A 24988-nucleotide genomic window follows, 5' to 3' on the forward strand; every position below is an offset into this window, starting at 1 on the left:
GTACTTTCAGTTTGCTCATCTGGATGTCAGTTTGTTTTTTAATGAGTTTTGTTTTGATGCTTTATTAGTAACACGAGTTTTACAAGATAAAATATATCAGTAAATATCCTATTTGTGAATTTTGAGGTATCTCAGAGGAGACGTTTGCTAATGTTAAATGACAGGAAACATTCAGCATCATCATGCTAGAAAAGCTCAGCCGCAGATCAGTAATGGAGCCACAGGCTAAATGTGCCAACCTCACATTAGCACCTTCAGAAGATTTCTGGCACAGGAAGGTTTCTCACTAAATCCAAATACTCTACAGAAAAACACAAAAACACACCTCTGGGTTGGTCAACAAAAATATTCCAGTGCTGGAGTTGTTTTCATTATGCAAGCGAGTGATACTGATACTGACATTTCTATGGGAGAGGGCGTTTACTGCATACAATACATAATCGTTATAATTACATTTATAATTATATAAATATATATTATATAAGATGAATGGTTGTTAGTTATGGCTTACATACATGTCATAAATTTAAAACTACTTTTTATACTTAAATTTATTTTTATTTATTTAAATAATTGCTGAATAATTTTTTCACCCCTTTTTCAGCCTCGACTAACAGATTCAGTGTTCATATTATCAGTAATCACAGATCTGTGTCCAATTTAAAATTCCAGTCAAAGAATTTCAATAAAGAAGTGAAATAAAGAAAGTGAGACTGAGTGAAGTCAGTTATCGAGCAGCTGTTATTGCTTTGAAACCGAGTTCCCCACATGCCTGCTCAACATCACCTCCACCAGTTGTTTTACTGTGTGGCTCTGACCTAACCTGTGCTGGAGGGAAGTGAAACTATGCCACTTCATCTGTTCTAAAAATCCTTCACCACACTGAACCCTAAACTGAAGTTCATACTTCACATACTTCATCAGTAAAGCAGGTGCTCTCTGGTTTCTGGTCGATGAGAACAGGAGAGGAACAGAAACGTCCAAATAAAGAAGTCCTGGTTGCACTGCTGAGTCAGCTAAACAAGAGAAGTGTACCAGTGTCGCCTGCCGTGCCTACTAATGACATAATCTTCACTGAAACCATCGTGAGCCACCAGAAATATTATTCTGTATATTTCTTTAACATTTAATTTGCTAATCTTCCTGATTAAACATATTTTGTAACATAACTACATGAGAAAGCAATAGAAACATACTTGATGCAATTAGCTTTGAAAGGTTTGTGTGTGAGTCATACGTGCTGATTTCAGGCTGCAGACGGCAGGTTAGCAGGTTGTATGAGATGCTCGAGGTTTTATAGTTTTATGGTTGACAACAGTTAATATTTGATCATCATGAGAGTCCAAAGTCTGACTTTTATGGTCTTTGTATCACCAGAGAGAAAAGAGACTGGCAAAAACAAACAGGTAAATCACGAACATGGTGCACAACATTTAACATAAGGGAAAAAACTGTTACACACCCAGATACACGCATTGAATGTCCTTATTTTTAAATGAACAATAACATTTGCAGAAGTTGCTTTTACAGTTAAATGGACATCTATGCAAAACCGCTCCTGCTGTGAAGAAGCAGGTCAGCTTATCAGTTCTTCAGTTTGTAAAGCTCTTATTCATCTCCTTTTTCTGTCCTTCCTTGGCCATGATGCTCTATATCTCAACTCGTCACACAGTGTACAAAAAGTTAATCACATTTTAATGCGTTTCATGCACGAGAACCATTTTTCAACATGCACTGAAGCCCCTCAGCACGTCGAAGACACGCCATGAGACAACAGCCTGTGATACAGTTTCAGGCAACTAATGACATCACATCAGGTCTAACTGCAAATGCACAACATCACAGGGATAAAGTCCAATCCAAACTACAACCACGGGACAGTTATTAAAATGAATGTATGAGAGGAGCGCCCGACTGTACATTCAGCCTTAATCATTAATTAGTAGTTTTAAACACTTATAACGGTATTTTGAAAAGAATGAATAAGTCACAACAAAGTCACCATATTATTTTTTTTTAAAAGGCCTTTGAAGAAAATTAAATTGGTGTGATTTAGAAATATGATCACTCGACAATAAAACAAAGCTCGTATGACTCGTGACCTACATTTGCAGTGCTTTTGCTCCTTCCTGCCTGTGGGTGGTGCTGTTCATCCAGTTCTTTGTTTTAAGTTATCCGAGCTCTAAGCTGCAGTCACCAAATCCAAACAGACGATTCTGTGAGCAAATGTTTTGGCTCTGAAAGAACAAGATGAGCCGCTGTGTAAATATTGCAGATGTCTTCTTTAAAACCCTGCAGAGCTGTGAAGCATCTTCATTTGTGCTTTTTGCTTTTTGCTTTGGCTTCAGCATTTGTTTCCTCTTCAGTCACCTTTCCTCACTCATCATGTGGTTGTACACCTCTCTGCATTCAATCAGTAGTTATTATTCATCTCTGGCTTTCTACTGCAGCATGTCTTTTGTCCCGCCTTCCTCCCCTCTCCCCCAACCAGTTGCAGCAGATGGCCGCCCCTCCCTGAGCCTGGTGCTGCTGGAGGTCTTGTTTTCGGGGGGGTTGAGTAGTTTTTCATGTACACAGCTTTTACTTGGTTCATATTTGTCACACAGATTTGAATATTAGACAATGATACCTCGAGTAAATCAAAGTACAGCATTTCCAGAGATATCCAGACCTACTTGGCCCTTTGTCGCCACCGTTATGTTGCCACTATCCCTCATTAGCTCCTGTGTGTATTTAAAGGCTTCTGTTTGGCTGTGCTCTTTGATTGTGTTGTGTTGTCTTCTGCTTGTTTGACTCCCTGCATGTGTCTCTTTGCATTTTTATCTATTTGCATTTTTGGTCTCTGCTTTGGATTCATGCTCAGGCTTGCTTCTTATTGGCCGGACTTCAGCCTTGTCATCTTGCATTTTGGCCATAACTCCTGAAATTTTATGACAGAAATTAACTCACATTTTTTTAGTGTGTCCCCCTCTGCACACCACCAGACGCTGAGGTGACACAGCATCTGGATGAAGTGAACGAGTGGATAAAATGTATTCCAGGAGAGATTAGGATTCCCTCTGCTGAAGCTGAAAACGAGTGCTTGTTATCACTTTAGCCCAGATTCTATCTGAGGATGTTACTTAAAGGAACCATTCATTTCTAAAATGCTGCTGTCAGGGCTGCTTATCTGCTTACTCACTATGTGGACTGAACAGAAAATAAGATCATGATGTACATTTAAAATCTGATCTCAGAAACCGGCTGGTGTGTCAATCAGACACTTGTTTGCACTGGACAAGCAGCACTATGTACTGACCGTGTTAATACTGATAACAAACAGCGTTGATGATCTTTGTTTGTGTTACAGAAGCTCAACAGCCGTGTTATGAGTTAAGCCAGTAATTTACTGTTGACAGCTGTGCGCCTTGAGGGAAATCATAACAGGTCAGACCGGATCTCCTGCCCCAAATACACCCTCAGCATCCGGACACCCTAGCTCCTCTCTGCAGGTCAGAGAAGAGCCGAGTTACAGAGAGACGAAAGACGCTTCTTACGAGTTTGAAACAAGAGTTTGGCAGAAAGACGATAGACGAACTGAAACCTGTGATTTCACTGTGATCTTCCAATTGTCTTCAAGACCTTAGTGAGCACAGAAGGATCTGGGTTATTTTGACAGAGATCTGGATTTTTAATCTCATATTAACGATCCGCCTGTGTGCAGGTACCTGCTCAGATTTGGCTATGAAGGAACCGACGGGCTCATTTCTCCCTCTGGTCTGGAGATAAGTGCTGCAGTCATGACTGTCAGTCTCCTGCTGCTGATGATGACCCTGCTGAATTTCACAAATGGTGAGTTTACATTCAGCTGACACAGAGACCTGATTTCTGTCTGAGCCCAACACACAATCACATGAAGGCTCTGCAGCATTAGGTGCTGTTCACACAAGATCAACTAACAGGCTGGAAAATCCTCCAGGAGGGAGTCTGGCTGCTGCTTTACCAGGATTTCTTTTTGAATGGGATGGTTTATGGAGAGTCCACACACACACACACACACACACACACACACACACACACACACACACACACACACACACACACACACACACACACACACACACGAATCTGGATAATTGATTAAAAAATTGTAGTTTATAAAACTGTTGTAGAAAACATTAAAACATTAAAAGGTTAAAAACCATATACCACTTAGGTTCTAAAGTTATAGTAGTCTGTGTGCAAACACACACACATTGTTGTGAGAACGGCATCATAATTACTAAGTTATTAATGGATATGTCAACTTCATGCTTCAGCTGGAAATGATTTCACTTGCTTATAAATGTGTCTATTCTTATCTGTATTAACACAACGTGATATATTTTTAAATCTGTAGAATAAGAAGTAATTACCAGCGGAGGTCAGTCGTGTCTCTGTGACCTCCCTGTGAACCCCGTGAAGGTGCAGAAGCAGTTATGGTGTGCGCTCCACACACACACATGAAGCAGGAGTTTGTGTGATTCTTATAGCTGCCAGCTCGAATAATAAACAGTAACTTATTTACGCTGCACAAACTTTTAACTACGACTACTTATGTCTGTTTTTTTCTTTATTTTATTTTATTAAATTTAATATGTGGCAGAATAAAACTGAACGGAAAACTCTCCGGACTTCTGACATTATCTGATAATGTTGAAGCTGCTGTGAGCGTAACATTGCATTATGTTATAATAGCCCTGAAATGTTTTAAAGAAGCTTTCATTGAGTGTAATGGAAAGTCATAGCTTTATGCCTTTTATTGTTACATTTTAATTAGTTGAGCTGTTGTAGATGAACAAGCTCGGCTGCACCGGTGATGTCTCGGCACAACACGACTGAAGGAATCTGTGTTATCTCATGTTTGTTGAGTGAAAGCCAAGTGAGCAGTTAAAGCTATAGAGAGCATCATCATCATCATCATCATCTTTATTCATAAAGAACTTTAAAACGACTGTATGCATAAATTGTATGAGTACAGATGAGTATGATTAGTCATATAAATAAATACTAAACATCAAAAATTATTGGAGGTCTTCTAGTAAAATCTATCACAGGTGAAGAATCTGATAATTGCGTTAAAAATGCACCTAAAGGCGTCAACAGGGCAAACACAGCAGACAGATCCAGGTTCAGTCATGTAAACAGCGAGCAGCAGTGTCACACACACGTCAGCCTAAGCCACCACAAAATTACTCAGATTTATGAGTTATTAAATAATTACAGCCCATATTCGTTTCCTCCCCCCTAAAAAATTTGGAAAATAGAAAATACGTCAGTAATACAAAAGTACACCTACACAAGAAAGTCCACTGCAGATCTTACAGTGTAAGTGGACTCTTGTATTGCCCAATCAGACACTTGATTCTTGTACGCCACAGTCACTGAAGGAGGAACATCAGCTTCATCAGTATCCAGTCTGACATCCAGTAGATCTTAAAAATATTAATTCAAGCCTTTTGAATAAGTGTAACTTTTACAATAGTTATTTTTTAATGTTGTTTTCATCACATCTACCAACTAATAATACAGTTAATTTGACCATAAATGAAAATGATCGAGTTTCCTTTTCTCCATTTCTTCACTGAACCCCGCTTTGAAAAGACCAACCTGCCTTATTTCCCCTCATCCTGACGTGTGTGGAGCCAATGCAGACAGTCGCTCTGTCACGTACAAGCAAACAAAGCCGAGACGAGTGTGCTTTGCTCAGAATTCATGGATGCTCCTCAAAGTACTGATCATTACTATCCCTGTTATACCCGTGTAGAGCTGTGCACTACTCTCACCTGGGCTCAGCAAGCCAAGTGAAGTAAAAACTGACATGCATGACATTTATGAACTTTGGGGGCTTTTCTTTATTATTTTGGGCTTTTTGAAACTTTACTTAATGATAACAATTTATAATGAATGCATTTAAAAATAGATACATTTTCCAAAATGAAGAACAAATATTATGTCTTAATGTCAAAAACCTCTATTTGTTATGCTGCAGCTGAACTGGAGTCGGTTTTACTATAATACCATTTGGTGCCAAAAGATGGTTTAGTGACTGCAGTTTAACTTGTTGCAGTGGGAGGTCAGTGGCAATAGTAACTACCAGTAAGAAGGAAACACCGACAGCTTGAGCACAGTCAGTGCAGCAATGCAGCGAATATGGACGTTCAGCAAGTTATGACTCATGCTGGGCTTTAGCATCAAGTTATGGCATTTTTCTGTGCAGTATGTTTTGAGGCACATGGTTAAGGCCAGATATCTTTTTCCCAAACTAAATGAAACCAATCAGAAAACTGGAAACACAAGTGCAAAACACAAAGTGAACCTTCTGACTAATAAATCAGTGTGTGTAACGATGAGATGCAGGCAAACAGTATTAGATTAGATTGGGTTTATACGTGTCTGCAGCTGGAGCTTCAATTTCCTTTTTTAATATCCATCTGATGTTTTGATTAGTCATATGTCACCAGAGGATATCAGGACGTGTTCTGCTCATATTAAATTTGACTTAATATTAAATTTTTTATGATACCTGATTTATAACATTCGATCTGACATTTTACTGTGGCTGCAGATGTTTGGACGCTACCGGCTCCTGGCAGTGTTTTCATGGAGTCTGTCGACATGAGACACATGCTGAGGTGGCCCCCCCTGCAGGCTTCATGCAACACTACACTTCTGTACTCTGTCCAGTATCAGGGGTAAGTATTGTAAAAAATGCTGATCAAATATTTGCTTACACTAGTCCCCAACAGAACATCCATATTGAATGATCCATATTAAAAAGTCATACACAAAACAAACTGATGATGACTTTTAAAAATATGAATTTTAGTAAGAACAGTTTGGAGCTCAAAGTCGACCTCATCCTGTAGCTCAATACAGAGAGATCACTTTGAAGAATTGAAACATGGTTTATTGAGGCAGAGTTTGGGGATTAGACTCCGATGAGACATCACGGCAGTCAGAATTCCACGGTGAGAGGATTTAGGACAGGACGCCGCAGAGTGTAGATGCAGGTGGTGGTGAAGATGAAGACTGAGGCTTGGATGGAGCTCTGACTGAGGTGTCTGTGAGGTGGAGATGGAGAGGAGGTAGGTTGAATGAATGAAGGCCTAAAAGCGGGACTGAGAGCACAGATTTAAACTACGCAGAGTAGAGGCTGATTGAACATGAAGGCGAGCCAAGAAGACTGGACTAGAACAACGACGTCAGTGTTGAGACTGAGAGCCGACAAACAAACAGCACCGACTCTCGTGTCTTTGCTGCAGACTGACAAACACAGAAATGACCAACAGGGTTTATTGCATGTTTGTATTTGTATACAACGACAGCTAAAACTAAATGATCCTGACAGGGAGACATTGTTCTTGATGTAATTCTAACCATGTGACCTAAAACAACAGGAGCAAAGAATGATCAGCAGGTACGTCTGTGTTCATAGCTGGACGGTTTTTGCTTAGTGCTTTATTCTAGTTATTACAGCCTCAGTTTGTTCTAAGTCACCTGAGTGTAAGCCACAAAGATTACAGCTGTTCAGTCAGTAACAGTTTCATAACTGAGAGAATTTCAGTGTCTTTTATCACTGCAACACAAGAGAGACGTCTAAAAACCACCTTTAAATTAACGAGTAAATAACTTCCAACAAATCACTAACAGTGAGATCATAAGACCTGTTCGAAAAACTCTCACCTGTGGTTCCACCCTCTTTTTCTGCTTTGGAGGCGTAGCAGCAGTGTAAGACCTGGCTATGGGTGTAAGGCTCGGGTATGGGTGTATGCACCCCAACAGTGAAAGCACACAGATGCATGCAGATGCAATGATGTTTATAAAGTTTTACAACCATAAACTTAATTATTCCTCTGCTTTTTATTATAAATATTTAAAGACAAAAATCATCCTGATGTAAAAGCTTTATGAGCTCACACCAAAACCTAACGATAGACAGGCTCAGCCACACCTCTGATCCTCTGATAAATGTCATAAATGCCACCTAACAGGTTGACTCTGACTGAATCCTGAGTCATTGCTGTGCTAAATCTTCAGTGATGTGCAATAAACAACAAATGCAATGAGGAATGCTGCGTGCGTGGTGGAGGAGGTGGAGTCGTGCAGAGGTGTATTTTAAAAGGATTAAATGTGAATAGTTTCAAACTCCTTTAAATGAAGCTAATAAAAACAGCTTTATCAAAATTACCCAGCGAGTAGCAGGAGGGGAATCACTGAGGCAGGAAAGACAGATTTATAAACAGTGACACTCAAAGAAGCTGTTACACTGCAGAGAGTTTATTGGTTGTATTTGTTCAGACCTACGTTCCTCCTCAGCTCCAGCATCATAGTTTTCTTGAGAAGAATCTATTATTACCTCACTGTAGCTTCTCAGAAAGAGGAAGAAAGTTCAACCACAGGAGACAATGAGCTCACACAGTTAGCATCATGTTTAGCATCTAAAGATGGTAAATGGACTGATTCTTATATCGCTTTCTACTCAAAGCACTGTATATAACAGAGGTAGGTTAACAAAATATGGACATTAAAAACGGGGATAATTGGATTGAAATGCAACAGCTGGTCACTAATATGACTAAATGAACCAAAAAGTGCTGGATGAAGAAATACGACTGTTATATGAACTTTTAGAGTCTCTGTTCTGTTCCCAAGAAATATCTAAAAGAAAACTAAAACTCTTTCTGTGCTCGACGTCCGCAGAGAGTTTGAGCTGGAGCATCAGAACGGCAGGTGGATGGAGGCTCCAGGGTGCCAGCGGATCACGCTCAGTCACTGTGACCTGACCTCTGACCTGGGATCAGACTCTGACTACAACATCCGGGTCAGAGCGCATTGCGGCTCGCAGCGCTCCGTCTGGACCAAACTCAGACCTCCCTTCAATAGGAGACAAAGTAAGACAAGAGCTGACAGCTACGTCTGTTTTACGGCTGATGTTCGGTGTGTTTATGGATGTTTGTCTTCAGCTGAGACGTATCGTCAGGCAGGAAGAGAAAAGTCAGGCACTAAAGGAAAGAAAGAGGCCTTGGTTTTAAAATATCTGATAGAGAGTAAATGTGCAGAAAAGTCCATTTGAATTTTTGAATTTTTAAATATGTGAGACTTACTTTGAAGAGCCCACGTGATCCTGTGAACCTGGCCAAGAAAAAACATTTTCTAATAGAAATAATAAAGAGTGATTCCTGTGTGCAGCCAAGCTGTCGGTACCAAAGATGACAGTGATGTCAGCAGGCGACGCCATCCAGGTGTCGTTTGAGACTCTTCCTCTGACGTCAACCGTCGATGTGACCGTTTGGAAAAAAGGCGAAAAGCTGCAGGTCGTTATCTGATCTCCTTTTCTCTTTATTTCTAGTTCATGTTTTCATTCTTGCATTTGCTCCTTTCTTTTCTTTTCCTTGATTATTTATTTTCGTTGAGATTGTGATTCCTTTCCTTGTTTCTGTTTTCTTTTTTCTTTCCGCCTGTCCTTCCATTTCTTTTAATCCACCTTTATTCTCACGTTTTCATGTTTTCTCCCCACACTCTTGCTTTTTGTCCCCTTTTCTTACACTGTTTCTTTTTTCGTGTCTCCTCCTTTCTGACTTAATTTAATGACACAGCTTAAGCTTTGTTTTTTATGCATTTGTTGTATTCTTTGTTTCATTGTTTAAAATAAAAAAACCTCACATTTTCGTTATTTTGATCTCTTTTAGGCTGTCGTGTACTCGATGCCTGCTGAGGAAGAGGTGCTGCACATCGCCGCCCTGCAGGAGGGAGCAGTGTACTGCGTCACAGCGCAGACTGTGCTGAACTCAGGGTTTCGCAGCAACAGCACTGACACCCAGTGTGTGTCCATCATAGGTACAGGCGTAAACACACACACACACACACTTACTTTCCTAAAATGTTTTAACTTTGAACATGTTTCTAAATTACAATAAAATCTGTAGGTCATGCTTAAATATCCTTCTAATTTAAAATGTATTTCATAAAATATTTTCTTAGTTTCAGAGATGTTTCTCTTTTCATAATACCTGGTAGTTCATTGAAGTTACAACCATCATCACATCACAAAAAAGCATTTAATAAAAGTCTTCCCTTTCCCAAAAGAAATCCAAATTTAAAAAAAAAACATTCACAATTTTAGAAAAAGATCTTCACCATCAAAGACATTCTCTTATTCCACATGATCTGCCTATAAAGTCTTTACTTCACAGAAACATCAAGATTTGTGCTTATAATTAAATTAAAATATGGAACCTTCCTAGTTGTCCAGATGAGGCTTTTCTTAGTTTTGGAAACAGTGGTCCTTGTTTCCTCATCAATTATTCAAAATAATTAAATGTTCAATTAAAAAATATCTGAACATTAGACGCAGAGAAAAAACAATAAAATCCAGAAAGAACCTAAAGAACTAAAAGGTCTGAATCTAATTCTGATCATTGAACAGACATTTTTTAAAGCCAGCATATATGCAGTGAACTAAAAGAGCGCTCACGCTCACTGAGGTTTTGACTCCCGACTCATCTGCAGATCCAGATGCTCCTGCTTGGAAGACGCCGACCACCCTGACGGTGACGGTCATCATCATGGCGGGACTCCTGTTTGTTTTCTTCTGGTCCATCGTTCACTGTCGTCCAGAAACCTGTAAAACACATTTCCATAAAGAGCCTCTGCCACAGTCTCTGGTCAGTACTACCTCTCATCTACACAGACAGAATACCTGTGGTGTAAAATATCTGAACCAGGAGGTCACAATTTATATCAGCAAACCTAACAGCAGCAGTACTTTAGCGCACCCTGCTGGTGATACACTCATAATTATTGTTTCTACCGAATATCTGACACCTAAATCATAAATACACATAGTAAAGAGTGTTACTGCACGTACTGACTAAGTTTGAGGTTCAGTGTGAAGTAAAATGATCTACTGTTTAGTGAAGTTTTCCATATCTTGGTCTGTTTTTCTACAGAGAGGTAATTGGGACATTCAAATCCCAATGAGCCCTCAGGAGAAGGAGCTTTGTGACCAGATGGTGATGGAGCCAAATCAAACCTCATCACAGACTGATGCTGCACTGATAACCCATCAGGAAGACTAAACCAAGCTGAAACTCACTGAGAATCTACAGCAGGACAACAAGGAAGTAACGTCGTGCTACAGTCCTGCAGTATAGCTGTTGGAGGGTCACACGGAGCAGCACGCAACATTTGAATGGTCCATTTATGACCCTCTGATCAGAGTTGGAGGTGGAACAAGAAGCCCCTGTGAGCCCCGACAAAGCTGACAAGTGTTTACATTCCCTGTTGACTTCTCTTCAGAAGAAAAAACTGGGTATTTGTGTGACTTTTAAAGCGCTACGAAGCCCACAGAAGGAGGACAGGATTTATTCAAGATTCAAGTAGATCCACAGTGGTAGTAAACAAAGATGTAGGGAAGAATTTACGTTCTGTCTTTGTTCTTAGCTCTGCCTTTCAGCAACAATGCTATTGAAAGATTTGTGAAAAAAAAACCTTGGGAAATGAAGAGACATTTTAAGTATTACTGTGTAACTGCTGATTGTGAAACTGTTAAGCAAATGAACCATCACACTTTGATTGTGAAATGAAGCAGTAATGAATGAAGCAGGGATACAGGCATATTTTCACCGAGTACATTTAAGTATATTACTCAAGAAAATATATTTACCAACTAAAGATTACATTCTGTTTGAATTGAACCAGTATGAGCTTCTTACAAAGCCATCAGTCCAGCAGACCAACCACAGGATTCACTACGCGTGTCAGTCTGTAAAATTCAGTTCAAAAGTTGTGAGCAACATGCTGCCTACAAATTAAACAAACCATCAGACCTGCAGTAGGAGCTCGGACTGACTTCATCAGCTTCTTAATATTTTGGTACTAAGAGTTGTTAATGCTCATTTTAGAGCAAGCTTTACAAATCTGTATTTAAAACACTCTGGTGCCAGACTCTGTTCTTGTTATCTTACAGTGCTACCTCTTTAGTTCTTTTAGAGTGAAACTACATGTGTTGATTTCTAGCTGGTGCTTTACATTAATGTCGCCTTTGTTAACGTGTATAATTAAACTGCAGTGATGTGTACGAGATGCTGTCACATCACTGCTGAAAATGTGCTGTTAGGATGAAGTTATAATTAAAGCACATGCAGTGTGTCATGTTTTTGAAATAAGCTTGCTGTGACGGAGCAGATATTGTTGGGTTACAGCTAAACACTTACAGATGAGCATTGTTTATTTTCTGTAACCTTGGACCTGAAGGGTGAGCCATGAAGTCAGGTCAACATTGTCAGGCTTTCGTGGTATTTGCTGGCTCAACAAAACCTGAAACCTCAGTCAGAGAAAACCTGTATCAGAGAGGTCACACTCAGTTTCTGTGCTCCAGACTTTCTGCCTTTAGGAGAAACTCTATACCACACTTAGAGCGTGCTGTCGAGTAAACAACCAATGTGACAGAGATGATTTTAAACAAACGTTGAATGTTGATCTACTCTGGACCGAGTAATGAGCTCAGTGTACTTATTGTGGTCCGTGCATGTGTATGTAATGTGAGGCATATAGTTTGACTGCTTTAGGCTTAAATCCTGCTGTAGAGCTATGTGTATATGTACATATATATATGTTGTCATTGCAATGTTGATGTGTTATATATATATATATATATATATATATATATATATATATATATATATATATATATATATATATATATATATTCAATGAGGTAAATTCATTGAATAAACGTGTTTGTGGATTATCAGCCTTTAAATCTTTTTACTAGGTGTTCTGTGTTCTGCGCCTCTTGTTTTTGCTGTACTGGAGTTGTGATGGGTTTTAGCCTCCCTGCAGTCTGAATTGGATGGATGTGTGGATATGACACATTTTTGTTAAGGCCATGATAATATTTACTGTTTTAGGAAAAAAAGAAATTAGATTGTGAGAAGCGTCTTCAGAGAGCTTCATTATTGCACTGTATAACCTATGAGGAAACTTACAGCAGGGCAATAGCCCATGTCAGGTATTATCATTGGAAACACTCTAGAAGATGAGTATTTAAAGTTTTGCTTTGTCGTAAATTTGTGAAAATTGAATTATTGAAGTGAAGTGGAGAGAGAGAGACCCAAATGCAGGCACTGGCTTATGTGCAATGAGTGAGCTTTACTTACACGTGGTGTACACACAATACAACAGGTATGCACAGACACGAGCTTAACACTATCAGACATGGCAACAGGGAGGGAACACAGAGACACAGAACAGAAAGAGCTCAAAACACAAAACCTGAGAAGTAGAAATACTAGGACAGAAACCAAAATATTAACAGTGACTGTTTGTCACCTGTTTATAACTCGAGTTACCATCTTTTCTACACTGACTGCAGTACAGAGTGAGTGAGATGCCAATCTGTGCAATGAAGGATCACGACAGACAGCAGCTTATGTGCTCTCAAGTTTATCAAAGTTTATTATTTAATGATGTCACCATCATTCAGCAGGCTATTACAAGAATAGACATAACATGTAACTCAGAATAAAAATCTCTTATATCAATGATATTTGCATTTTATGACATAAAAACATTAAGCAGGTTTAAAACATGGAGAACAGTGTGTGTGTGTCAGGCATTATAAACAGTTAAGAGGGAATAAAATAATTGAATGAAGAAATAAAACAGTTATGTTGTGATCAGTGTTGTATGTTATTTAGGTTTTATGTTGTCTAAAGTGAAGTAAAAAATGATAAAGCATTAAACTGTAAAAAAAAACAAAAAAACATAGAAAACATAGAAAAACAAAAGAATTGCACAAGTGGTAAAACCTTAAATTACTTAATATTGTTGTTGCTGGCTGAGATTTAATGCCTCTAAATATTTGATGCTACTTCTGTCTTTATTTATCTTATTTTATTTGTGAATTGTCAAAGATGTAGCATCAAGAATGTTTAATTAAATTTCTCCACGTGAGCCATGAGCTCTGCTTTTTCCTTCATGGACGTCAGAGACTGAACTCGTTGCTTCCAGCCTGGTTTAGCCTCAGATTTCTCTCCTTCAATAAGCACGTCGATGTGTTCTAGAGTGGACAGAGGGTTTGGCTTCAGTGCTATCTCTTTGAGTCTGTTCAGACACTCTGCAGATCTCTCCACCAGTTTCACCACCTCAGCCTGCAAACAGTCGTACTCAGCATTCAGTTTGTCAACCAGTGCTTAAACAGTCATCTTCTCTCCTTTGGCCTTCAAGTACTTTTTTCTCAGCTCCTTTATTGTTCATTTCTCTTTAACTTCTTTATACACCCATTTGTACTTCTGATTATAACGTACATTCCAGATGCATTTCCCTGGGCACTCTGTACAGTATCCGTCTGGCCCCATTGCTGCACAGCCACGTTTATCTGCATGATTTGCTGTCTGGCAAGGGTAGTGACAGGTGTAATGACACTGCTTGCAATTAGTGATGTAGTTTCCAGGATTCGAAATATCCTCCGGAACAGGGATTTTAACAGAAACTTCAAACTCAAAGCTTTCATTTCTGCTGATCTCTGCCTTGCAGTTTTTAATTTTTTCCCTCGTCTCTTTTATCTCCTCAAGCTTGGCTAACCCAAGTTTCACCTGCACCTGCAGATTCTCAACTGAAATCTCGAGCTGCTTTCTTTCTCTGAGGACTTCCTTTGTCAGTGTCAAGCTTTTAGTTTCTATTTTATTCAGAGCAGCAAAAAACTTCTTTATACTTTTCGTCCCCATCTTCCAAAACATCTGATTGAAGTCCTCTTCATCATCATCATTATCATTGTCATCATCATCATTCATGCTTTCTGCCACAGCTGGTTTGTTGTTTATAAACAGCGCTGAATTATTGAATTTGAAGTGAACCGGCAGCCCGTCTTTTGTTTTAGGACATGGGACTCCTGCAGCATTGATCGCCTCGAGAACTGGAGGTCGCTGACCGTCTGCAAATGTCACCACAATGCTGATGTTTTCTGCCACATCTTTGCCAAAGATTGAGAGCACTGAATCAAACACATATTTCTGTGTTGGTGTGAGTCGTGCTAAAGCAGCCTGAGCTACAAAACACACAGCATCGATTTCACTGACACCATGTGAGGAAGTGAAGAGATTACGTAGCTGCTCTACGATCTCTCTGTCTCTTTCTATGCCTCTTGTATCGCCAAAGCCTGGAGTGTCCACAATGGTCAGAGAGAACGGGATTTGAAATCCCTCCTGGTGGTTGATTTTGTACACAGCGACTTCAGAGGTCTGACTGTGAGCTTGTGATGTTGACTGAGTTTCATTCACCAAGTTAAAGCGATATGGATCCTCCCATTTAACACCTAAAATGTAATTGATCATCCCGTTGATGAGAGTTGTCTTCCCAGCACCGGTTGCGCCCATAAGCATTATGGTGCGATTAGGCTTACTGGACTCTTCTCCAATACTGAATCTCTTGCATCCATCGACATTGAATGTCATGTTCTTTTCCAGGTGAATCATATAAACAGGGAGAAACCCTGGTGGTGTTTCAAGTGGTTTGCTGACTTTTATTTTAACAGCATCTGAAAGCTTTATGGAGCCTCCTTCTTCTTTAAAAAACCAGACATTTCCTGTTGTGTTGTATATTATTTTGTGAACTTAATGGAAAAGTTATTTTTCTAGTTCTAAAAAAGCAAATATTTGAAATTATGTGCAGTCAACTTAATGTCTTCTGAGGTGTTTTTTCTATTATCAAACTGTTCTCCCACTAGGAGCTCAGTCTGAGTGGAGTTTTTTTTCTCCTGCTCTTACCTCATGTTATGTATTTTCGTTGTTTTTTTCCTATCAGCCGACCTTTCTGACATGTCTCCCCATGTTTTTGTAAAGTTGGTCAGAAGGTTCCTTTGTAAGTGCGCATGCGCCAGTAGCGTGCTGCCTGCTGTAACCCTAATTTCCTTCGGGATTAATAAAGTATTCTGATTCTGATTCAAACTGTTGACTGGTAGTGGATATCTATTTGTTTTTGCTGAGATTACTTGTAGATGCACACACACTTTGATCTCAGCTGTGTGTGGTGGTAAATTACACACACACACACACACACACACACACACACACACACACACACACACACACACACACACACACACAGATTTGCAGTATTCAAATTATTCAAATTTGAGGAAAATGCAAACTATCTGTGCAGAAACATCTAGAATACAACGATTAGATTAAAAATGACAAAGGGACACCAATATTTGGATACTTAGTACAAATAATATTATAAATATTAAATGTTTTCATAAATTAAAATGAATATATCTAAATGAAACAAACATAAAACAAAAGACACACACACACACACACACATATGTATATATATATATATATATGTATATACATATAAACAAAAAAGAGCTCAGTGAACATGAACTTACTGTGAAGTGCACCTTTTATCAGAAAGAAAGATGTTGGCCCAGTATTCTTAGTTTCTTGTATTTTTTGTATTTCGTTCCTTATTTAGGCCATGTTTCCTGAGTTGTCCTGTTGTGTTGTTCCCTAAGTGTTTTCCTTTCGTGACTCTTACCCCCTGTGTGCCCCTCTTTGTGTTTATTCCATGTTTCCCCTGCCCGTTATGGCTATGTTCTTCCTGTGCTCTCTCTCTCCCCTCCTGTCTGAACCCCCATGTACTTCCTGTTTTACTTTGTGACTCCCGCGCCTGTATACGTCATGTTATGTTCACCCCGCCCTGTCTCGTTATGGTTATCAGTGTCACCTGTGTTCCCCATATGCTCCCACTTCCCTCGTTAACCCTCTGTGTATTTATGTCTGCGTCTCCCTCAGTTCTGTGTCGCGTTCTCCCTCATACTGTGTGGATCTCCCTGTGTCTCTCTGCGAGTGTTTAGTTTCTTGTTCCCAGTTTAGTTTTGTATGTCCTACGATCTGCCTCTCCAGCATTAAAGCTGTGATTTTTTTGAGTTCATCCCCTGAGTCTGTGAGTTTGCATCCTGCCTGCCACACAGCGATCCATGACATTTAATGTGGCAAACAGGCGCACGGCCCTCCCCCACCCACATACAGGCTTAGCCGTGCTGCAGCAAAATATAAAGGAAGTTAGCTGTAGATGACATAAAGTAGTTTTCAAACTAAACTAATAATAATGAAAGATGTTGAAAGTTAAAAATGAATTATTTTAATTTACATGTTGTTATGCATTAGTCTTCCATTTTAGTACATTTTGAAAAATAAAATTTGACAGATTTTTTTCTTTGTTTTCTCCTCTCTCTCTTTGTGTGTGTGTTTGTGTGTTTTTTTGCCCTGGGTACAGGAAGAAGAACGTATGGTGGAAGTGAACAGGACAGCGACCGTGTAAACAAGTATGAATTCTCAGAAGTCCTCCGCACCCTCATTCACAGCAAAGCTGAAAGTGAAAGAAGAGCTGCTGCAGGAGAATTGCGCCTGATGCCTACATGAGCTTCAGATGAACACAAAGGGTCTTCATGACCAACAATCACATGTGAAATTTAGACAAATATAATGCCAAATAAAACTGGAGTAAACTCATTTATTCCAGAATGTATACACTAAATGATGTTTTCCATAGGCCCAAGAACAGCACACAGCACAAGATCTGTACAATTACTGTTTCTAAATTGTTTCATAAATACTGCTCACATCAATGCACTTACAGTAGCCGCAGTAAAACCAAGAGGAAAATAATTCAAGTTTATATTCAATGGACCAAAACGTAATGACTTGGATATGGAGTTGGTTTCATGTTGATCTATGACTTCATCTAGTACTTACCAGGTGAGGTAAATGAGGTAAATACAATCTCATATGAGTAACATGACCTTTTAAAGAACTAAGCCGAAATGCAGAAGTAGTGTTTCAGGAAAAACTTCCTTAGACAGCATTCTGACTTTTCTGTATGACTTTGAACAAAAATAATTTGGTGCACAAGTTTGATTCATTTGGGCTTTTTCTAATTTCTTAACATTTGATTTGCTGTAAAATGACAATCATAACTTTCAGCAGTGATTAGGTGAAGACCCAGTAGGTGAAGGAGTGAATTTTTAATGTGGGTGGACGGAGGACAGATGTCTTAGCTAACAACACAAACATCACAACAATACAAACGTAGTTATAGTTTGACATTTATTGATGCATCCATCATTCACCACAACAGACGTGAATGCTATCATGGAAAAAAAACATAATGAAGCTCATAAAATGATTTTATATATTAGTAACATTCACATTTGCACAAATGTGACTTTGCACTATATTTATCTTTTTTTTATCCCAAATTTAATTTGAAGAGTTAAGGTTAGAAAATTAATTATTACAATTTAGTTCAATGTAAACAAAACAGATTAAGAAATGATATTGAAATAAACCCAAAGCTGAGAGTAGCGTGTGTCAAGCAGACTGTGGAGAAGAGCAGAACAAATTCAACCAGAAAATAAAAACTCATTTTTGTCATTGTGCTGTGTTTACATCTTAAATTACTTGCAGTAGTACAGCCAAGTGGTGAAGCACGCACTTACATTGCAAAACAAGTTCAAACTGAACTGTGGTGAAGTCGTTCTCTGACTGTGGACGAGTTGCCTTGTTGACTTGCTAAGCATTAACATCAAGTGATTCTTGATGACGTAGGAGTTTCTTGCCTTGCTCTATTTTAGCCATTGTCTCTGCTTTTTCCTTCATGGACATCAGAGACTGAACTCGTTGCTTCCAGCCTTCTTTGCCCTCAGATTTCTCTCCTTCAATAAGCATGTCGATGTACTCTGGAGTGGACAGAGGGTTTGCCTTCAGTGCTATCTCTTTAAGTCTGTTCAGACACTTGGAAGATCTCTCCATCAGTTTCACTACGTCAGCCTGCAAACTTTTATACTCAGCATTCAGTTTATCAATCACTTTCTGAACAGTCATCTTCTCTCCTGTGGCTTCCCGATACTTTTCTTCCAGCTCCTTTATTGTTCTTTTCTCTTTAACATCTTCATAGCCCCATTTGTACTTCTGGTTAAAGTGTACATTCCAAATACATTTTCCTGGACATTGAGTACAATATCCATCTGGCCCCATTGCTGAACAGCTCCTTTTATCTGCATCATTTGCATAGGCACAAGGGTAGTGGCAGGTGACATGACACTGCTGACAGTTGGTGATGTAGTTTCCAGAGCCAGAAATGTCCTCCTGAACAGGCTTTTTGACAGTAACTTCAAATTCAAAGTTCTCATTTCTGCCGATCTCTGCTTCATATTCTTTAAGTTTTTCCCTCGTCTCTTTTATCTCCTCAAGCTTGGCTAACCCAAGTTTCACCTGCTCCTGCAGATTCTCAACTGAAATCTCGAGCTGCTTTCTTTCTCTGAGGACCTCCTTTGTCAGTGTCAAGCTTTTGGTTTCTATTTTATTCAGAGCAGCAAAAAACCTCTTCATGCTTTTTGTCCCCATCTCCCAAAACATCTGATCAAAGTCTCCTTCATCATCGTCATCACTCATTCTGTCTCCTTCAGCTGATTTGTTATTTGCAAACAGCGCTGAGTTATTGAATTTGAAGTGAACCGGCAGCCCGTCTTTTGTTTTAGGACATGGGACTCCTGCAGCATTGATCGCCTCGAGAACTGGAGGTCGCTGACCGTCTGCAAATGTCACCACAATGCTGATGTTTTCTGCCACATCTTTGCCAAAGATTGAGAGCACTGAATCAAACACATATTTTTGTGTTGGTGTGAGTCGTGCTAAAGCAGCCTGAGCTACAAAACACACAGCATCGATTTCACTGACACCATGTGAGGAAGTGAAGAGATTACGTAGCTGCTCTACGATCTCTCTGTCTCTTTCTATGCCTCTTGTATCGCCAAAGCCTGGAGTGTCCACAATGGTCAGAGAGAACGGGATTTGAAATCCCTGCTGGTGGTTGACTTTGTACACAGCGACTTCAGAGGTCTGACTGTGAGCTTGTGATGTTGACTGAGTTTCATTCACTAAGTTAAAGCGATATTGATCCTCCCATTTAACACCTAAAATGTAATTGATCATCCCGTTGATGAGAGTTGTCTTCCCAGCACCGGTTGCTCCAAGAACCATTATGGTGCGATTAGGTTTACTGGACTCTTCTCCAAAACTAAAACTCTTGCATCCATCGACATTGAATTTATAATTTTTTAGGGGAATGACATAAACCGGGAGATGTCCTGAATGTGATTCCAGCAGTTTGCTGATCTTTTTAACAGCATCTGAAAGCTTTATGGGGCTTTTTTCTCCCTTAAAGCGTCTGAACATTCTCGTTTTGTTTTATATTAATTACTAAAGTTACTGTGAAGACGTTGATCTTTCTCGCTCTGTGCAGTCAGCATCAATATCTTCTGCTCTGGAGGTGTTGTTCAGGCCCAAATCTGAAGAAATATGAAAAGTACAAAATATAAATACACAGAATTAGAGTCATCAAGTTTAAATAGGAATGATCTGTGCTTAACAATGACTGTGTATCTTAAGTGAGGGAAGACATTATATCGATATTGAGGGAATGGCATTCTGCTCTATCGCTGTACTCATGGAGATGTCGAAGAAAAAAACGATCTATTTTTTTTTTATGTAGAATTGTCGCCTTAGATCCTTAAATTAGCTTAAAATGGCTAAACTACACAAAAGCTGTCCAAATTTGTAGACTCCTCCAAATGCGTCCTACTTTTCCCCAGATTTGAAGGATGGGTCGGGTGTATCCTTCGTGGCCCACCATGTCCCAGAATTCATAGCGCAGCCCAGCCAATTCCAGTTTCCAACAATGGCGGTAGCTACTTAGTTTTAATATTACTCTTATTACTCTTTCTGGGTCACAAAATACACTTTTAGGATATTTTCAGGTGAGAATGTAACTGTGTAAAATTCAAATATTTGCTCGGTTTATCAAGATATCACATGTTTGCAAAAGTGCTCCGACGTTTTCGGAGACGTCTGTTACCTATGGGCTCAAATTGTGGTCATAAATATTTTGTACTTGTAAATCAGGATTTGTGTGTGTAAAAAATTTGTGTGTGGACTTAGCAAAAAAATACGTGTGAAACTCTGCACTCAAGTTTCAAGTTTCAAGTATGAATTTTGACCCTATTTTTCTTCCTTTCATCTGATTGGCCAATGTCATGTCAATCACAAATTTAACAATCCAATCAGAGAACAGATGGGTTTGGCTATTGGAGGGGTGCTTTATGGAGCTTCAGGTCCTTGAAGGGAATAAATGCCCTTTTACATGCCAGCCCAGCGTTTTCCTTCATCACCAGGAAGGAAAACAGTCTGTGGTCGTCCGAGTTTGGTGATTTTTGTGTCACAGGTCTACGTGTTTAATACAGGGACCTCCAGAGCCTTTTCAACAGCGCTGCAGACCTGGGGGGGCAGTGTTGTGGAAATGACACAGTCTTCACTAGTGGGGATAGTTACAAAGCTTTCTTTGTTATGAATTAGCGATACATGTTTTTATTGAACATTTGAAGATAAAAAAACAGAAACTCTTGTAGAGGACATAAAGTCAGAGATGGAAACGACAAGGAGCAGGTGAATCTAGTACAGGTAGAGCTGCTGCAAAAACCCACAGAGCTCAGCAGCCAGCGCAACAAATCCTGGATCCTTGGCTTTGAGTTAGCAGTTAGCATTAGCAGCACATGCTGCACCCGATGTGAAAGGACCTTTATGCTGCACACTGTGACTCACAGCAATGGTCCCGGGTCAGCCCTGACTTTGTGTTAAACTAATCCTAAAGTAATAATGGTATTTCTAACCACTGATATACCACAACTTTATCCTTTCAACAGCTACTGAAAGTTAGGGGACCTAACTGCTATCGGATATTTACATACATACTCTTCAAGGACCTGCAGTCAGTGTTGCCAACTCCTCAGTAAGGAAAATCGCTATTGGCTGTCCTAAAAGTCGCTAGAAGTCGCTAAATGACGTCATCACCTAATTTGCATAATTGGTCATGCTAATGTAATTGTAACCTACGTTGTTGGAGAGAGAAATAACATCGTGGAAGAGACAAAGTGAGCAAAAAACGTCCTAAATACATTTAGAGTTTATTTAGAACCACAAATTAAATTTCTTTTAGCAATTATTGTTTTTTAATGTCACAATTCCAACCCTGCTCCTTTATCCGGGCTTCGAACGGCAAAAGTGATCCGAAATAGGCGCTCTGGTGGAGTTACTTTGTGTGTGTGTGTTTATAAGTAGTTTTAAACCTTGTGATCCACAAAACAGCATAACAGTGAAAGAAGAACTGACTGTGTTACAGTCAGAGCAGGAGCAGCGGCTTCGCTCATGCACGATTCATTTGCAGTTTGGACGCACAGGTGTGAACGTCTCCTGCAGCTGGAGGAGGACTGTCCTCCGCCCGTGAGCACTTTAGCACGGGTGAGGTGCCCACGGCAGCACCGCTGCTTGTTGAGAGTAAGAGCAACACGCGCTTTCACGTCAAAAAGTCGTCATAAATAAGTCTCCAATAACACCAGAAAAAGTCGCCAGATTTGTTGCTGGTCGCTTTTTAGAAAAAGTCGCTAAGGGGGTCTGAAAACTCGCTAAATATAGTGACAAAGTCGCTAAGTTGGCAACACTGCCTGCAGTTCAAAAAGCGCCCCTCCAACAGCCAAACCCATCTGTTAAATTAGTGATTGACATGACATTGACCAATCAGCTGAAAGGAAGAAAAATAGGGTCAAAATTCGTACTTGTAACTTGGCACTTGAGTGCAGAGTTTCACACGTATTTTTTGGTCCACACACAAATTCTTTTTACACATACAAATCCTGATTTACAAGTACAAAATATTTATGACCACAATTTGAGCCCATAGTTACCCACCAGCTCGATAGCTAGCCGGGGGTATAACTGCGAACTCCCGGCACATCGTTTTCAGATCTCTGCGGTCTTTCTCTACTCAGGTTAAACATGACATATAGGTCACTTAGATAACTTAAAAATGTTATTGTTTGGCTTTTTTCAGTGTTTTATTTGTTCGTAGGTAAATCGCTTTGGCTGAGATTACAGCTGAATAAACGTCAAACAGAAAACTGATTAAACAGAAGTGTGAGACGATAAAACATTTACGCCAGTGCCCTGTTATATTTTACATAGCAAGGAGCAGATGGCTGATTTTATTAAACTCCTCCGAGACAGCTGGTGATGCAAAACTGAAGGCTAGACTGTTCAATTTCACAGCAGCTCACTTCGGAGGACCCGGCCCACATAGACCACGAAGGCTGGGTCCTCAGGAGGATGCAGGCTATGAATTTGGACACCCCCACTGTTTTGTAAACTAATTCAGTAACTAATTTAATAACAAAAAAGATGACTAACCTTTCAGAGCTTCTAACATATCTCTGTTGCAAGAACCAAAACAAAATTTTTGTTCTCATTCAGCTATGCAGCTGTACTGCAGCCATGGGTAGAAATATGCGCAGTAGTAGAGGAGCAGTCACTATGGAGATGGCAAGACTTTACAGCACACAGGAGGCTGAGTGTGAAGACACACAGAGGAGGCCTCAGAGGTAGAAACAGACCAGCTGGAGTCGAACTCATCTGAAGCTGAGAGTGGGGAGGAGCTGGTTGAAGCAGTTACAGGATGGACTTCTCCATCTCCATATTTTGGTCTCCTACAAAGACTGCAACGCTCTCCTATGTCCCACCAGCCAGAGGTTTGATTCTGGGACCTACACACCATGCCAACAACTGTGCACTGCTGCCCATGGATGAAATCCTACAGCAACTGTGGCCATGACAAACCTGTATGCAGTGGCTTATGTGGAACTGCAGTTTTATGTAGCAATGCTCATAGACAATTTAAATCTGCAGGGTGCTGCAGCCTCTGCTCCACCTGAGTCAGACTCTTATTTGTGTTTCAGATTGAAGTAGTTTTAAAAGACCGAGTTGGTTAAAGTGAAGAAAAAAGATGTTACTATATATTATTTTTACAGTGGTTTTGGGAGCTACCATTTTTGTACTTAGGATCTTTAAAAAAAAATCTGACATTATAGAAAAAATAACACTATTGTTACCTGGCTGTGACGATAAAACCAGCTCAGTTGTGATATTGCTTCCTGGGGTCCTTGAATGGCATATGTACTTGGCTGTGATGACAAGTTGAAGGTGAGGCTGGAGCAGGTGTGGCCTATCAGAAAAAATGCAATATCAGGTATTACCAGAGCTACTGGTTGGTAAAGGCTGTGTCATCTCTATTTACTCAAAAAGACAGTTTTTTTAAAACAGCTTTATTGCAATGATAATTAGCACCATGTGCTAGACCCAACATAGAGATCTAGTTGGACAGAAGTTTGAGCCCAGCCCAGTCTCTGGTGAGGCCGAGGGCAGAGTTACAGTCTCTGAATGGGACGCACCAACGAGGAATCAAAGACACATTCTTGTAAAGTGGCTCATTAACAAAAAATACAGCGGCCAGCTTAGAAACACAAACTTCAGGAGCAGACTCTTGCTGACTTCAAAGGAGGCAAAGGAGCGAGCCAGGTCCCTGGCTTGTAGTTCCTCTTTAACATCAGTGCTGCTCAAAACAGAGGTCTCAGGAAACTGGAGTAATAAAAGAGTTCCTCTATTAAAGTAGATATGCTGTTAAGTCCAATGTACAATGAGCTCTCCAAGCCAGGAGACTGACAGACCTTAGGCATCCTACTCAAATCCTCTCAAACAAATTAGAGTCTGCTGGGTCGATGGTGGTCATGTCTTTCTGTCAAGGCAGCCCGTGTAGCAGGCACCGATTTGCAGGAGTCAGATTAGACTGATTGCATTGGCTAATTGTGCAGCTCCTCGGCCAAAGGAGGAAAAATCATTTTCTGTCCAGTGAACCACCGGTCACCTGACTCAAACAGGCTCTCGTCCACACTGTTCTTATTTTTAAAGTGCTCTCCAAACAAACATTACTATTAACAGCTGGATTTTCCTGTTTGAGTGCAGCTAGCCAAACGGCGCATACCTACTTACTGCTAAAGAGTAGTGATGTGTGATACCAC

The 24988-nt window shown here is 39.9% G+C and overlaps 3 protein-coding genes and 1 pseudogene across 3 annotated transcripts in view; 2 read left to right on the forward strand and 2 right to left on the reverse strand.

Annotated features, from left to right (window-relative positions):
• Window positions 1-24988, forward strand: part of LOC146686914 (uncharacterized) — a 280227-nt gene that overhangs the window by 178574 nt on the left and 76665 nt on the right. The window lies entirely within an intron of this gene.
• il20rb (interleukin 20 receptor subunit beta) lies at window positions 3498-12171 on the forward strand. The gene is made up of 8 exons (XM_085440143.1): window positions 3498-3625; window positions 3704-3831; window positions 6587-6713; window positions 8722-8912; window positions 9211-9335; window positions 9711-9858; window positions 10531-10685; window positions 10971-12171. The coding sequence occupies exons 2-8, from the start codon at window positions 3780-3782 to the stop codon at window positions 11097-11099; spliced, it is 927 nt and encodes a 308-aa protein (XP_085296269.1). The 5' UTR covers window positions 3498-3625; window positions 3704-3779; the 3' UTR covers window positions 11100-12171.
• On the reverse strand, window positions 13880-17007 carry LOC146686933 (uncharacterized; annotated as a pseudogene).
• Window positions 18046-24125, reverse strand: LOC146686934 (uncharacterized). Its single transcript, XM_085440107.1, has 2 exons — window positions 24023-24125; window positions 18046-20377 (listed from the first exon to the last, which is right to left on the reverse strand). Exon 2 carries the CDS (start codon window positions 20262-20264, stop codon window positions 18600-18602), a length of 1665 nt encoding a protein of 554 aa, XP_085296233.1. The 5' UTR covers window positions 20265-20377; window positions 24023-24125; the 3' UTR covers window positions 18046-18599.

Source organism: Copadichromis virginalis, linkage group LG18, assembly GCF_057382275.1.
Source record: "Copadichromis virginalis isolate Kocher_CV1m ecotype Utaka linkage group LG18, C_Virginalis_male_GT1.1, whole genome shotgun sequence".
NCBI lineage: Eukaryota > Metazoa > Chordata > Actinopteri > Cichliformes > Cichlidae > Copadichromis > Copadichromis virginalis.

Bases quoted from the DNA above. Each gene is read 5' to 3' on its own strand.
- LOC146686934 (XM_085440107.1), bottom strand. From the start codon at position 20,264: ATGTTCAGACGCTTTAAGGGAGAAAAAAGCCCCATAAAGCTTTCAGAT.
- il20rb (XM_085440143.1), top strand. From the start codon at position 3,780: ATGACTGTCAGTCTCCTGCTGCTGATGATGACCCTGCTGAATTTCACA. The intron at 9,336-9,710 runs GTCGTTATCTGA...GATCTCTTTTAG, and splicing joins AAAAAGGCGAAAAGCTGCAG to GCTGTCGTGTACTCGATGCC. The intron at 10,686-10,970 runs GTCAGTACTACC...GTTTTTCTACAG, and splicing joins AGCCTCTGCCACAGTCTCTG to AGAGGTAATTGGGACATTCA.